General features: G+C 42.4%; 1 protein-coding gene across 1 annotated transcript in view; it reads right to left on the minus strand.

Moving 5' to 3' along the window:
• Positions 1 to 14370, minus strand: part of Ccdc7 (coiled-coil domain containing 7) — a 210830-nt gene that overhangs the window by 15177 nt on the left and 181283 nt on the right. Inside the window, exons 48-51 of the mRNA XM_026778625.1 lie at positions 11096 to 11191; positions 7458 to 7553; positions 6954 to 7043; positions 2243 to 2338 (exon numbers count right to left, since the gene is read on the minus strand). Of these exons, the coding sequence (XP_026634426.1) occupies positions 2243 to 2338; positions 6954 to 7043; positions 7458 to 7553; positions 11096 to 11191 (378 nt within the window). The remainder of the gene's footprint in view (positions 1 to 2242; positions 2339 to 6953; positions 7044 to 7457; positions 7554 to 11095; positions 11192 to 14370) is intronic.

Below are 14370 nucleotides of genomic sequence, written 5' to 3' on the forward strand. Positions count from 1 at the left end.
GCAATGGATGAACATGATGAACAAGACAACACACATTCTCCACAAACCACTAGTCCCATAGTAATGGCGGCAATGGAAAAGTCACTTAGAATACAAGCCAAGGAATTAAAAAGTATGGTGTAAGCATTTCGAACAACTCAAAGAACACATGAGTATACTTCCAGAGAACGGAAACAGAGATTTCAAGCAAAATGAGGTGGTCGATATAAGACGTGAAACCGAGATTACTGGCGGAGAAAAACCTAAACTGAAATGGTGATGTGTAGTAATAGGAGCAGCAGAGCTATGTTCCTGGCACCCGGCCGCCCGCACGGCTAGCTTTATACCCGAAATAATTACACGGAAACTGTATTCTTTTAAACACTGCCTGGCCCATTAGTTCCATCCTCTTATTGGCTAGCTCTTACATGTTGATCTAACCCATTTTTAATAATCTGTATAGCCCACATGGTGGCTTACCAGGGAAGATCTTAACCTGTGTCTGTCTGGAGTGGGAGAATCGTGGTGACTCCTGACTCAGCTTCTTTCTCCCAGCATTCTGTTCTGTTTACACCACCCACCTAAGGATTGGCCTATCAAATGGGCCTAGGCAGTTTCTTTATTAATTAACCAATGAAACAACAGATAAAAGATGACCCTCTTCCATCAGTGATGGAAATGAGAAGTGAAGAAGCCAAACAGAAGCCTCAGGGGAAAGCTTCACCTATAGAATCGCTTATGCAGGAAGCAGAGAAGCAGGGATAGAACACAAGGTGCAGGAACTGGACCACAGGCAAAGGTGGAAACAGACTCCAGAAGACACATGAACAGAAAGGCAGAGGGCTGGGAAGCCTTTCTCTGTAATAGATGGGGTTTTCTGAGAATGTGAGACCACCATGCTGCAAATGGCAGGGGTGTAGACAGGAGGCTGCCCAAGCCTGCTGGAGGTGATGTAACCTCTGCTTGTACGTTGACATCCTTGCTAATATTTCCTCTATTTTTTGATTGTTTGAAGTAGGTGTTTTGTATGCCAGGTAAGTTCTCCACCGATGCACTGCATCCATTCCCACCCTTGTTCTCACTGAAAAATTTGAGTCCTAACCTCACTCTGCTGCCTAGAGGGACGTGTCTAGCGCTCAAACTGCTGAGCCATCTCCACAGGCCCCCAAATGGATGTTTCTAGTTCTACAGCACGTCTTTGAATTCCAGGGGTGTCCCCTAGACTCTTCAAGTTCTTCAAGTTACAAGTTAGTTGACCGGTGTAACTTATCTTCTTAATATTTTCAATTCATTAAAAAAAATGCTGTGCCAAGAATCAGGAAACAGTTCTCCCAGCAGGTACTTCCGCGGCTACTAACTACAGCCATTCTAGAATCAGGAAACAGTTCTCCCAGCAGTTACTTCGTGGGCACTAACTACAGCCATTCTAGAATGGTTATGCAGACACCCTGTATGGTATCTGTGGAATGAAGAGTGTACGTGCCCGAATCCAACAATCCCATGTAAACAGAGAATGCACATTCATTTCCCAGCTACCAGACCCAAATAATCACACAGAAAGTATATTAATTACAGCACTGTTTGGCAGGGATTCAGGCGTACTCCTAGCTAGCTCTTACATCTTAAATTTACCCATTTCTATTAATCTATGTATTGCCACAAAGCTGTGGCCTACCAGTAATGTTCCGGCATCCTTCTCCTTAGGCAGCTACATGGGTAGCCTGACTCTGCCTTCTTTCTCCCTGCATTCAGTTTAGTTTTCTCACTAACTCTATTCTGCCCTGCCCTAAGACAAAGCAGCTTCTTTATTAACCAATGGTAATAAAACATAGTCACAACATGCAGAAGGGAATCTCACATCGATCCCACGTATACTTTCTATGGTAGCTACAAACCAGTAGTATAAAAAACTGTGCAGTAATAGTTATTATACTTTTGACTGTGTTTGCAACAATAGAAATACAGAGATCACATAAAAATGAATCACTGAGGAGTATGACATACTCTAATTTCAGAATATCATGCAGAAAATTAAAGGTTTGAGATTTGAAAGAAACGGACCAATTTAACTGGGCTAGAGACCAGAAGGATCTGTGCACAGGATTCTATTACTGTGCAGAAGCACAAGTCCTCCACACATGTATCTGCTTATGGGAAACATGCTGGTATCGTAATGTTGACTGTTTGTTGGGAGGGCTGGTAAACAGAACACTGGGGTGGAAGACTTCTATGCCCCTCATCTGGATGACAGGGACTCCCCTACCTTTAAGCACATTCTTCTTGGTAGTTGAAGTTGAAGTGTGAAGACTGCTTACAGGTTGAGCACCTTTACTGCCTATGTTTGTAGACTTAAACAGACCTGGAAAAAAAAAGGGAACACAATCATTCAATCATACTGGCAATAAACTAATTTCTCAAGTTATCCTCTCTCAGTTGCTTAGTTAAAGCACTTTGATCAGCACAAGTGGACAGTGTCGGAAGTAGCCTTGCCTAGGGTTGCTATTTTATGAAAGCGCACCAAAGTGCTAGTCAGAGTGTCCTCAGAGTGGGTGGGGTCTCGTTGACAAGTCCTCTGTTCTTGATGGATGATTGAAAGGACCAACACTGCCTTAATCCACAGCTGTTCTGTATTTATGGTTAAAAAAGCAGTGTTGTATCTTCATGGAAGCAGTTCATGGCAATGACTCCCATCTGCTCTTAAATTGTTTGGGACATCTCTTAAGCAATGTTTCCTGGTCCATTTGGGTATGATAATATAAATGTCCCACTTAGGTGGTGGGCCTGAGAGGTCTGTGAGCCCCGCTCCCAAAGAACATAGGCTGTTGTCATTGTTTTTGTTACCCACCAGACTTAGATAATGAGACGTGATTGGTTAGTATACCACGCAGTTTATCCAGAGGACAGAGATATCAAGACAGGACTGTACTAGAAAGTTGCTCCCTATTTGCTATTGTTCACTGTTTGAAAGCACCATGCATGCTACCTGGGGCAGGGGGGGGGGTACTCATGAAAGTTCTCAACCAGCTGTGTGCCATGTAATCCATAATGCTAACTATGCAGCAAGGTTTGTCTACTGGTACAATAGTGGCATGTTGTTTCAGAGATAACCAAGTACTTGTGATTGCATTTGAGGACAGCTTCATGAACAGTATAAACATGGTCAAAGCCTATTCCTAGTAAAATCATGGGCCTAAGTGGTTTTGCACTACTGTTGTTTTAGTGAAAGAAACATGTCAAGAATTTTAATTCTGATGAAACCAAATTTGTCTATAGTTTTCCTTTTTGGCTGTGCTTTATGTCAACTATGAAATACATAGCCATATTTATCATTCTGTACATTTCCCCTATATATTTTCTATCATCTTGTAGTTTAACATTCACTTGTAAGAATTTTGACTTATGTTGAAGTATTTTTATGTATAATTTACGTTAAGAGCTCAGGCATCCTTCTATTTGGGAATATTACGTTTTCCTGCACTATAAGGGCTAGACTGCCTTTTCCCGTTAAGTTGCCTTGGTGCACTTGACCATGCAGATTAGAGTTTATTTCTGAGGTCACCTCCTTGTCCTCTTCTTCCTCCATCTTCTCTTTCCTTCCTTTCTTCCTTCCATCCTTCCTTCCTTCCTTCTTTCCTTCTCTACCACTTTCTTTATTAGTTCTTTGTGAGTTTCAAACAATGTGTTTATATTCATGTCCCTTCCATAATCCTTCTCTGATTCAATCGGTTTTCCTAACTTTGTGTCCTTTTTCCTTTGAATTAGTTTTTTTTTTTTCCAAAACAGGGTTCTATTGTTTAGCTCTGGCTGTTCTGGAACTCATTTTGTAGAGTAGGCTGACCTCAGACTTACAGAGATCCACTTGGCTCTGCCTCTCTGGGATTAAAGGTGTGCACCACAGCTGCACAGGTTCTTTTGAGTTCTTCTTTTTTTTTTCTTTGAGACAGGGTTTTCCTGTGTAGATTTGGAGTCTATCCTGGAACTCACTCTGTAGACCAGATTGGCCTCGAACTCACAGAGATCTGCCTACCTGCTTCCCAAATGCTGGGATTAAAGGCATGTGCCACCACCGCCCGGCTTCTTTTGATTTTTTTAAGACCAATTTGTGGTGCCCAAATATTCTTGGATGCATAGTTTTCCAATGGAGTGGCTATCTTGCCAGTGACTACATTCTGAGAGAAAGACAGGTCTCCAACTAGTAGCTAATAATTTCCAATAGCTCCATGCCTCAGTTGGGATTGTGTGTCCAACCCCTCTCCATGCTGAGATTTGCTATGACTTGAGACTTGCACAGGGTTTGTGCATGCTGTCATGATTGCTGTGAGTTCATATGTGCAGCTGCCCTGCTGTGTCCACAAGAAAATATTTCCTAGCCATCAGCTGCTGTCTCAGGCTCTTACACTCTTCCCATTGCCTTCTGGGCGATGATCTTGAAGGCTGCATGATCCATGTGTATAACAACACTATACTGTTAAATAGATATATTATTAAACTGATTCCTAACACCATTGTTTTTATTAGTCAGGGCTCTCTAAAGAGACAGGACTGGATAGCATGAGCGTGTACTTATTAGAAGAGGATTTGTTAGAGCCTCTTGCATTCTGTGGTCTGGCTGGTCCAGCAATGACTGTCTCCTAAGACTATGGAAGTTGTTGAGGCCTTGCAGCTCGATGTCCCGGAAGTCCCGGCCTGGTGCTGGCACTCTGGAGAATTTCTAGAGGACTGCTGGAACTCAGTCTGTGTTGGACTCCTGAAGAAGTGGGTTCTAACACCCATGAAGGAATGCCTCAGCTGCAGGCGGATGAATTTACGAGTGAGGATGAGGGAAAGCAGGAGAAAAGCAAGAGGTTTCGACTTCCACGTCCTTGTACGTGGGCTGCCACTGAAGGTATGGCAAGATTTAGGATGGGTCTTCCCACCTCAAACGAGTCAGAAAAACCCTCACAGGCATCCCAATTACTTGGGCTTTAGCTGATTCCTGATGCCGTCCAGCTGGCAGCCGAGGTTACTCATCACAGTGCTGTACCTCTGGGATTACTCTCTGTTTTACTGGTCTCTGTTACCTGCCTTTTATGAGAATCATGCTGCTTTCATTAATGAAGCTCTGTCATAAGCTCTGCCATTACCAAGTGTGATTCGTTCTCAGTTGTTCTGAATTAATTTCCTACGACACTGTTCAAGATCCCATGTGGATCTGAAACGGATCTTTCCCTTGTTCTTTTTACGTGCATAACTGGGGTGGAGTTATTGCATATATGAATTTTTTTTTTTTGGTTTTTCGAGACAGGGTTTCTCTGTGGCTTTGGAGCCTGTCCTGGAACTAGCTCTGTAGACCAGGCTGGTCTCTAACTCACAGAGATCCGCCTGCCTCTGCCTCCCGAGTGCTGGGATTAAAGGCGTGCGCCACCACCGCCCGGCGCATATATGAATGTTTGCATATATTTTTGTGAGACCATCATATGCTTGTGGTGGTCTGAGATGTTTGTGGAGAATCTTCTTCCTTCACTCCTTCCTCTCATTTAGTGAGACAGTGTCTACTGATCCAACCCAGAGCCAATCCGTGTAACTAATCTCAGTAGCCAGTTTGCTCTTGATATCCTGTCTCTGCCCTGTAACCTAGAATTATAGATGAGCTGCCATGTGCACCCTGCATTCTACATGAGTTTTGGGGATCTGAATTCTGTCCCACTTTCTTTCACTGCAAGCCCTTTAACTACTGAACAATCTCTGCATCTCCCATAATGGAATTTTCTAGTTCTACAACATATCTTTGTTATGTGGGATGTTCTTCTGTATGCTGCAGATATGCATTGCTTTTATTGGTTGATGAATAAAACTGTTTCAGCCAATGGCCAGGAAAAATATAGCTAGGCAAGAAATCCAAATAAAGATGCAGAGAGAAGGAAGGCAGAGGGAGGGAGACACCACATAGTCGCTGAAGGAGTAACATGCTGAAGCACTGCTGGTAAGTCACAGCCTTGTGGTAATACACAGATGAATAGAAATGGGTTAATTTAATTGTGAGAGGCCGGGCGGTGGTGGCGCATGCCTGTAATCCCAGCACTTGGGAGGCAGAGACAGGCGGATCTCTGTGAGTTCGAGGCCAGCCTGGTCTACCAAGGGAGGACAGGCTCCAAAGCTACAGAGAAACCCTGTCTCAAAAAACAAACAAACAAAAATTTAATTGTGAGAGTTAGTCAGTAATATGCTTGAGCCAAACAATTGTAATTGATAATTAAGCCTCAAAGTGTTATTTCATAAGCAGCTGCGGGGACCCATGAGCAGGAAAGAAACTGTTCCAGGGGGACCAATGTGATAGAGGAAAACATTCAACTACATCTTTGAGGTTCTAGGGATTCTTTTCCCCAAGGTTTGTAGGTCATTTTTAGTGCAACTGTCAACTGACTAGTATAATTTAATCTTTTAAATGTTTCAATTCCTAAAAACTCTAGTGCTAAGAACCAGGAAAGAGTTTTCTCATGCAGTTACTGCCATTACTAAACATTACAATCATTTTAGAATGGAACATAGATATTCTATCCTGTAGCTACTGAATTAAGAGCAGACATGTCTCATATTTAACCACCCCACTCACACAGTCTGTTGTACAGACAGAAAGTGGCAGAAGAAAACTGTGCAAGGATGATTGTTGACTGCACCTTTGACTGTTGTCATGACCACAGAAATATAAAGGTGTCTTTAAAAGGAACTAGTGAGAAGTTTCAAATATTCTCAGTTCAGAACATCACACATAATATTAAGAGTATAGGAGAGGGAGGAAACCCATCAATTTACCATTTTTAGAGGCAAGGGGGAATCTCGGCCTAGAACAACAGGAAACATATTGGAACATATCTTGCTTTTATAACATTACCTGTATGTTGGAAGGCCCTGGAGATTGAAAATACTGGAAAATAGAAACAGGGAGGAAAGAACAGGGTTCTGTTTTACATATCTGTATCCAGCCACTTCTTTACCTTTGGGCACACGTTTCTTTGAGGCTGACTTGCGCAGAATACCTGTCCCTTTAATAATCTGCTTTTCTAAATTACTGGTTTTAGAGTGATCTGGAAAGTGAAAACAATACCATTCGTTATATTGCAAGTTGAGTTTTTTAGCTATTCAGGTACAAAGTGAACAAATAAACTGCTGGTCTCTTAAAATTAAAAGCATCCAGGCTCCTTATCCGACAGCACACTATTTTGTAGAAACATAAGCATATAGGAGGCACTGAAGAAGCAGCTGTTGGATAAGTCACAGTACGTTCTCCTTTCGGAGCACTGTGCAGAAAAGAGAAGAGGTGATGCATGAAGGATGCAAATGTGCCCGCCTAGGCCATCACGGGACAAATGTGCCCGCCTAGGCCATCATGGGTCAATATTAGTGGATTATTTGAGGGGCTCACAGTATCGGATGGGGAGAAACCATGGGACCAGAATGGAGTTCTGTTTCACACATCTGGACTGCATTCCCTTTTTTACCTTTGAGTACTCGCTTCTTCTTAGCAGTGGTGGATGTGCGCAGCATGGATGTACCTTCACCAATGTTCTTGCCTAGCTTTTTAGTCTTGGACTTGTCTGAAAAATGAGAACAAGGTCTTTCACTAACACAGCTAATCAGTGTGACACTCAGGAACGAGGAATAGGTTCTGTCAGAAGCAGCCTTGGCTGTTATCTGATATCTTATCAAACATCACTATAATAGAATAAGTCGGGTATAGAAAGAAGGCTGGGAGAGGTGTAGCTAGTCTGTAGTTCCAACACTTCAAAGACTGAGGCGGGGGTGTGTGTGTGTGAATATCTGCCCAGCCTTGATATGCATAGCATCCTTACCTCAAAAAAAAAAACCATAAATGCTATATACAAATGACATAGAAAGGACTTTAATAAGACTAGTGTATACAAAACTGTGAGTGACTAATATTTTCACATACAATTTAATATCTTTGTAATCCTAATCCTTCCTTTGTTTCCAATAAAGTTGACATTTCCCCTCCCTCTCTCCCTCCTTCCCTCTTTCTTTTCTTTTCTTTTCTTTGTTTTTAGAGACAGGGTTTCTCTGTGGCTTTTGAGCCTGCCCTGGAATTTACTCTGTAGACCGGGCTGGCTTCAAATTCACAAGATTTGCCTGTCTCTGCCTCCCGAGTGATGGGATTAGAAGCTGACATTTCTATAATGAGAAATAAAGTGTAAAAATGAAGGGAGATTACAATAAATGCTGTTGTGTATGTATGAGGACTAATATTAAAAATGTGTGATTAAAAATATAGTTTGCCAGCCGGGTGTTGGTGGCGCACGCCTTTAATCCCAGCACTTGGCAGTTTGGGTCTGGTTTATCTCACACTACTACTCATCATATGTTGATATTCAGTGAGCCATTGCAGAATCATCTAAAGGAAATATCTATTAGAAATAATATTTTCCAGTTTTATTTGCATTTTATATTTCTATTTTCATGTCTTTGAATACGAATCCTCACCATACATAAAAATACATATTTTCTCCCATCCTATGACCAGCTTTTTTTTTTCTGCTCAACTGCACTTCTATTTCTGTTATACTTATCTATTAAATAAAAATAATATTTTCAGGGACTGGTGAGGTGGCTCAGTGGTTAAGACCACTGATTGCTCTTCCCAGAGAACTCCGGTTCAATTCCCAGCACCCATATGGCAATTTACAACTGTCTATAACTCCAGTTCCAGGAGATTTGACACCTTTCCAAAGACATACATTCAGGCAAACAGCCATGCACATGAAATAAAAATAAATAAAAGTTAAAAATACTTTATTCATGCACAAAATTTATTTTTTCCTTACTTCTAAAGTTTTCTAAGTTCATCCACTGAGCTATGAGTGCGTTCACCTGCCTATTGTCCTCTGGTGTCCCGTCTCCTTTGTTTCTGCGTTCATCTTCTTTTCTTAGTACTGCTGAGTATTAAGAAAAGATCCTCCTCTGCCAACATCTGCGGCCATCAGCTCCCGAGATTGGACGGAGCCTAATTGGCAACTCCTCTTTCCTTGAAGGACAGTTAAAAGGTCCAATCCTGGCTAGAATCCATAGCTCTGCGTGTCTATGGTTGCAGCACCAACGTCATAACATCAAGATCCCTATCTTCCTGCTCATAAGTTCTTTCTGCCACCTTTTTGCAATATTTCCTGGGTCATTTGGGCAGTGTGATAGTCATCCCATCTCATTGTTGGTGGGGAAGGTCTGGGAGGTGCCCACCAGGGCGGGCTGCTGTTACTGCTCTTCGTGAGCAATCAGGGCTAGAGGTGTCAAGACAGAGCTGAGCCGGAAACTCTTTCCTGTTGGCAAAAGTCAGCCGGGCTGGACGCTCTAGCGCAGGCTGCTGGGGAGAAAGGGCAGTCTCATCCAGCCACGCACCATGTAAACAACAACTCCTTGTGATTGGTGTTGAGGCCGGCTTCATGACTCCATGAAGCGCAATACATTCCTGGTAGTAGACACATGGTCCAAAGCCTGTTCTTGGGAGGAAGTGGAGCCAAGGAGCATCCACTACCACAGCTTCTTTAAAAGAACAGGTTAAAAAAAAACTTGATTCTGATGAAGCCTAATTGGAAGTTTCCTTTTTTAACTGGGATCTTATATCAGCTCCACAATATATGGCTAAATCTGCGATACTGTAGGTTTCTGCAATATTTTTTTCTAAGCTTTTTTTTTTAGTTTAATTTTCTTTTGTGAGGATTTTGATTTATGCTGAAGTATTTTTGTACACAGTTTAAGCTAAGGGCTCAGGTAACCTGCTGTTTGGGGATATTTAGTTTTTTCTGCACCCTATGTGCTGGACTGCCTTTTCCCACTGAAAAGTCTGGGTGTCCCTGACCTCATAGGTGGGGCTTCACTTATGGGTTCTCTCTTCTAAATCAGTGGTCTATGTCACCTCTCTGTTGTGACTATAACTGTGTCCTAAGTTTTGAAATTATGAAGTGTGATTTTTTTCTTGGTTGTTCGCAATTAACTTTATTATGACTTTGTTTCAAGATTCCTTATGAGTGAGATTGATTTTTTTCATTGTTCTCTTTTTACACACATAGGTGTGGGTGGGAAGATTTGCATCTAAGTGTGCTTGAGCGTGTTTTTGTGTAGGTATTTGTGTGTTTGTGAACTTGTGTCTGTGGTGGTCTGAGGTGTTTGTGGAGAATCTTCTCTCTTCACTCCTCCCTCTTATTCCATGGAGGATCTATTCATCCAACGCAGAGCCGGTTCACGTGGCTAATCTCAGTCGCCAACTTGCTCTGGGGATCCTGTCTCTGCCCTGCAACCTAGAATTACAGATGGGCTGCCGTGTGCACCGTGCATTCTACGTGGGTTTTAGGGATCTGAATTCTGCCCCTCTTTCTTTCATTGCAAGCTATTTAACCTCTGAGCCACATTTGTAGCCCCCGGAATGGAACTTTCTAGTTCTACAACCTATCTTTGGGATTCCAAGGATTTTCTCAGAATCTTTAGGTCTTTTTCTGTGCTATCATCAACTGACTAATACAATTTAATCTTTTAACATTTGGATCCCTAAAAGGTCTAGAGCTAAGAACTAGCAGTTTCCTCATGAAATTACTGACATAATCATTAACTACAATCATTCTAGAATGGGTATGTAAAGATTCTACACAGTAGCTACTGAATTAAAAACAGACAAGTCCTGAACCTGGCCACCCCACTCACACTTTCTTCTGTATGGTTACAAAGAGGCAGAAAAAAAAATGCATGGTGATACCGATGGTATCCATTGATTGTAGTCACAACCACAGAAATGTAAAGGCAATATAAAAAGGAACTATTGAGAAAGTATCAAGGACTCTCACTTCAGAATATAATGCAGAATATTAAGTAAGGGTGTGAGAGGTGAAGGAAAGCCATTGGTTTGCCTGGGTTAGAGACAAGGGGGATCAACACATTGCACCTTAATACTATGCTGAACCACAGAGCTCTCCACAGAGGTGTCTTTTTACACAAGAAAAAAAAAGGAACGTATTGTGTGTTTGTAATATTGGCTGGATGTTGGAAGGGCCTCCGTGTTGAGGGTACTGGAAGAGAGAAACAGCAGGAGAAGAGCAGAATTCTGTCTCACACATCAGTATGCCAGTGACTCTGTTACCTTTGTGCAAACGCTTCTTCACAGAAGAGGTTGATTTGTGCAGAAGGCGTGATCCTTTGACTACTTCCTTCTTTAAGCTACTAGTTTTAGATGCCTCTGAAAAGTGAGAACAATGCCATTCAATGATACTGCAAAAGAAAAAAAAACCTACTTCTGAAGCACAATAATCTCCCAGCAACTCAGGTGAACAGTTAACAAGCACAGACTCTGTTCTATTCAGCCTTGCCTCATAGCTGATATTTCCTTAGACGGCATCATTAGAGTATAAATCAGGCAACAAAGAAGAGATGAGAGAGGCACCTGTATTTCCAGAATTAGGGAAGTTGAGGCAGGGGGATGGTTATCTGCTTGCCAGTCTGTTAACCTACTACTGAGTGTCAATCTTGCTATATCCTGTACCTTGTCTCAAATGACAGATCATATGCAAATGTCAGAGGAGGAACTTAAAAGATTCCAGTCCGACAATATATACGACTACAGGTGACTTAGATAATTCGCAAATACAGCTTCATTGCTCCATAAACATTTCTCTGCTTTTAGATGACATTTCTACAGTGAAAATTAAGTTCCGAAAAGGAACGGAGATGATAGATAATAAGAAATGGCACAGTGTATATATTTGGAATACTGTTAAAAAGGAAGTACAAAAAGACAGATTCAATTTATCTTTATTTAGGGATGAATCCTAAAATAAAATGTAGAATGTGGGCTTGTTAGAGAGTCCTATCTCAAAGTTAGCTGGTCAGATTTACATGGGGAAGTTTTTCCACAATGTGTTTCTTGCATAAGATTAAAATGTCCACACTTCGTTCACCAAGGCAGGTGCTTGTTAGAAAAGCACGCCTCTGCTTTCTCTCAGACCCAAAACCATCTGCCCTCATGCCGTTTCCACTCAGCACCCAGAAGGAGCCCATTATCCTTTCTCTCTAACCACAGATTTAAAATTTAGATGGGCTGACTGAGAATGAGGCCATCTCTGCTGCAGATGGCAGGGCAGGCGTAGAGGCTGCTCCATCCTGCCGGAGCTCGGCTGACCCCACGTGCCCTGCATACGAGTTGCCCGCGTTAGAGGAGAGCTGGCGGAATCCAGTCCTCTGTTTCTACCATGTAGGTCCTAAGGACTAACACCTGTCAGGTGTGGCAACAGGTGGCTTTACCCACTGAGCAGGTCAACTCCTGTCAACCTCAGATACTCCTGCATATTTTCTTGACAACCTTGTCCATATTTGGTATACTTTTCTATTTTTTCAAGGACTAGGGACTGAACCTGACCGTTCTGTAAGCAAGGTAAGCACTCCACAACTTTGAGACAGGGTCTCACTACACTGCACTGGCTGACTGTGAATTGCCACTCTCTTGGATCAGTCTCCCAAGGAGCTGAAATTACAGGCGGCACCCACAGGACGGCTCTTTCTCACCCTCTTGTCAATGGCATTTCTCTTTTCTTCCTTCTTCCGTCTGTCCTGTGGCTGCTAGCGTCAGTCAGACAGTGAGCACGGAGTGTTAAGTCTTTGTAGCGTGGGGCTGTCTTCTCTCATGTTAAGGTGTGAACATCATATTTTTTCGTTAGGTTGGCGATTGCAAAGTTAAGGGGAAAAATGTCCGTGAGAGTGCTTCTCAAATGTGCTTACATCTTAGATCTATTATTGCATCTTTGGATAGGAATGCTTATTAGATAGAAGTGAGATATTTTCTCCAATTCTGATTTTGCCTTTTACTCTGTTGTTATTGCCCTCTTATTTTTGTTATTCTTTAATTTACCTATTAAATAAAAAATGATATTGATGTTTATGTATAAAATTTTTCTGATGTGGAATTTCCCTCTGTGTGCTGTGATTACCATTGATAAATAAAGGAACTGCTTTGGGCCTATAGTAGGGCTATAGCGGAACAGAGCTAGGTGGGGAAAACTAAGCTGAATGCTGGGAGAAAGAAGTGGAGTCAGAGAGATGCCATGGAGCCGCTGCTGGAGACAGACACCTGAACTTTAGCTGGTAAGCCACAGCCACGTGGCCATACACAAATGAATAGAAATGGGTTAAATTAAGATGTAAGAGTTAGCCAATAAGAAGTTAGAGATAATGGGCCAAGCAGTGTTTTTTAAATAATACAGTTTCTGTGTGATTATTTTGGGTCTAAACAAGCCGGGTGGCCGGGAACCAACAAGTGGCCTCCTCCTACATTTTCCTTTAGTTTTTAAAGTTTTATAACTATGTAGAATACATTATGATTATATTCACTTACTTTTATCCTCTGGCATCACTCCCTTTCTTTGTGGTTGCAATAGCAATCCCCTATGCTCATGATCCCCATCTTCCCTCCTATAAATTCTTCCTGCCATCCTTTTGCAATGTTTTTTGGGCAAGGTGGTTAGGGTGACACAGATGCCCCATTTAAGCTGCTTGGTAGAGAGGTCTATGAGGTGCCCCCAAAAGAAGATAGGGTGTGGTCACTGCTCCTGGTTACCCACAATGATTTGATGTTAATACCCTACTGGCGAATAGATCATACACGTTGGTTCTACGGCACAGAGACAGCAAGATGGAACACAATGGACACTCACACCCACTTGGTCAGTGTTCATAGTGCTGGAAGGTGCTATGCAGGTGGCTGAGGAGACAACGTACTAATGGCCACACCCATATGTGTGCCATCAAAACCAAAATAGTAACTGGTTTCGATTAGACATGTCCATTGATGTAACAGTGGCATGATGTAACAGTGGACATAACCAGCTCCTTGTGGCTGCATTTGAGGCCAGCTCCACGAGAGGGAATATACCCCTGTTAGTATACACACGGTGAAAAGCCTATTCCTGGAAGGGATGTGAACCAGAGGACACAATACGCTACCACCCACTTCTTTCAACAAACATGTAAAAAAATTAGGTTGAGAATAAGTCAAGGTTTTGTGTATTTTTCTTTTTTGACGGTGTGTTTTATGCCAACTGCCAATGCAAAGCCAAGTCTGCTGGCCTGTAAGTCTCCTCTATGTTTCCATCTGATATGTTTGCGGTTCAGCTTACATTTCATCAGCAACAAAAAGGACGTTGATGTATTTTGAAGTATCCGTGTACGAGAGGGCTCGAGCACCCTTCTGTTTGGGGATGTTTGATTTTCCCGGCACCATATGTGCTAGACTGCCATTCCCGCCTGAGTGGTCTGGGTACCACTGACCGTGCGAGTGGGAGTGTCTTGCTGTCTGCGCCTTACCGGCCTGTGTTGTCTGGCTGCCATCAGAACTATGGTGAGTTGCAGCCTTTCCTAGTTTGTCGC

This window comes from Microtus ochrogaster, chromosome 4, assembly GCF_000317375.1.
Source record: "Microtus ochrogaster isolate Prairie Vole_2 chromosome 4, MicOch1.0, whole genome shotgun sequence".
In the NCBI taxonomy this organism is placed as follows: Eukaryota; Metazoa; Chordata; class Mammalia; order Rodentia; family Cricetidae; genus Microtus; species Microtus ochrogaster.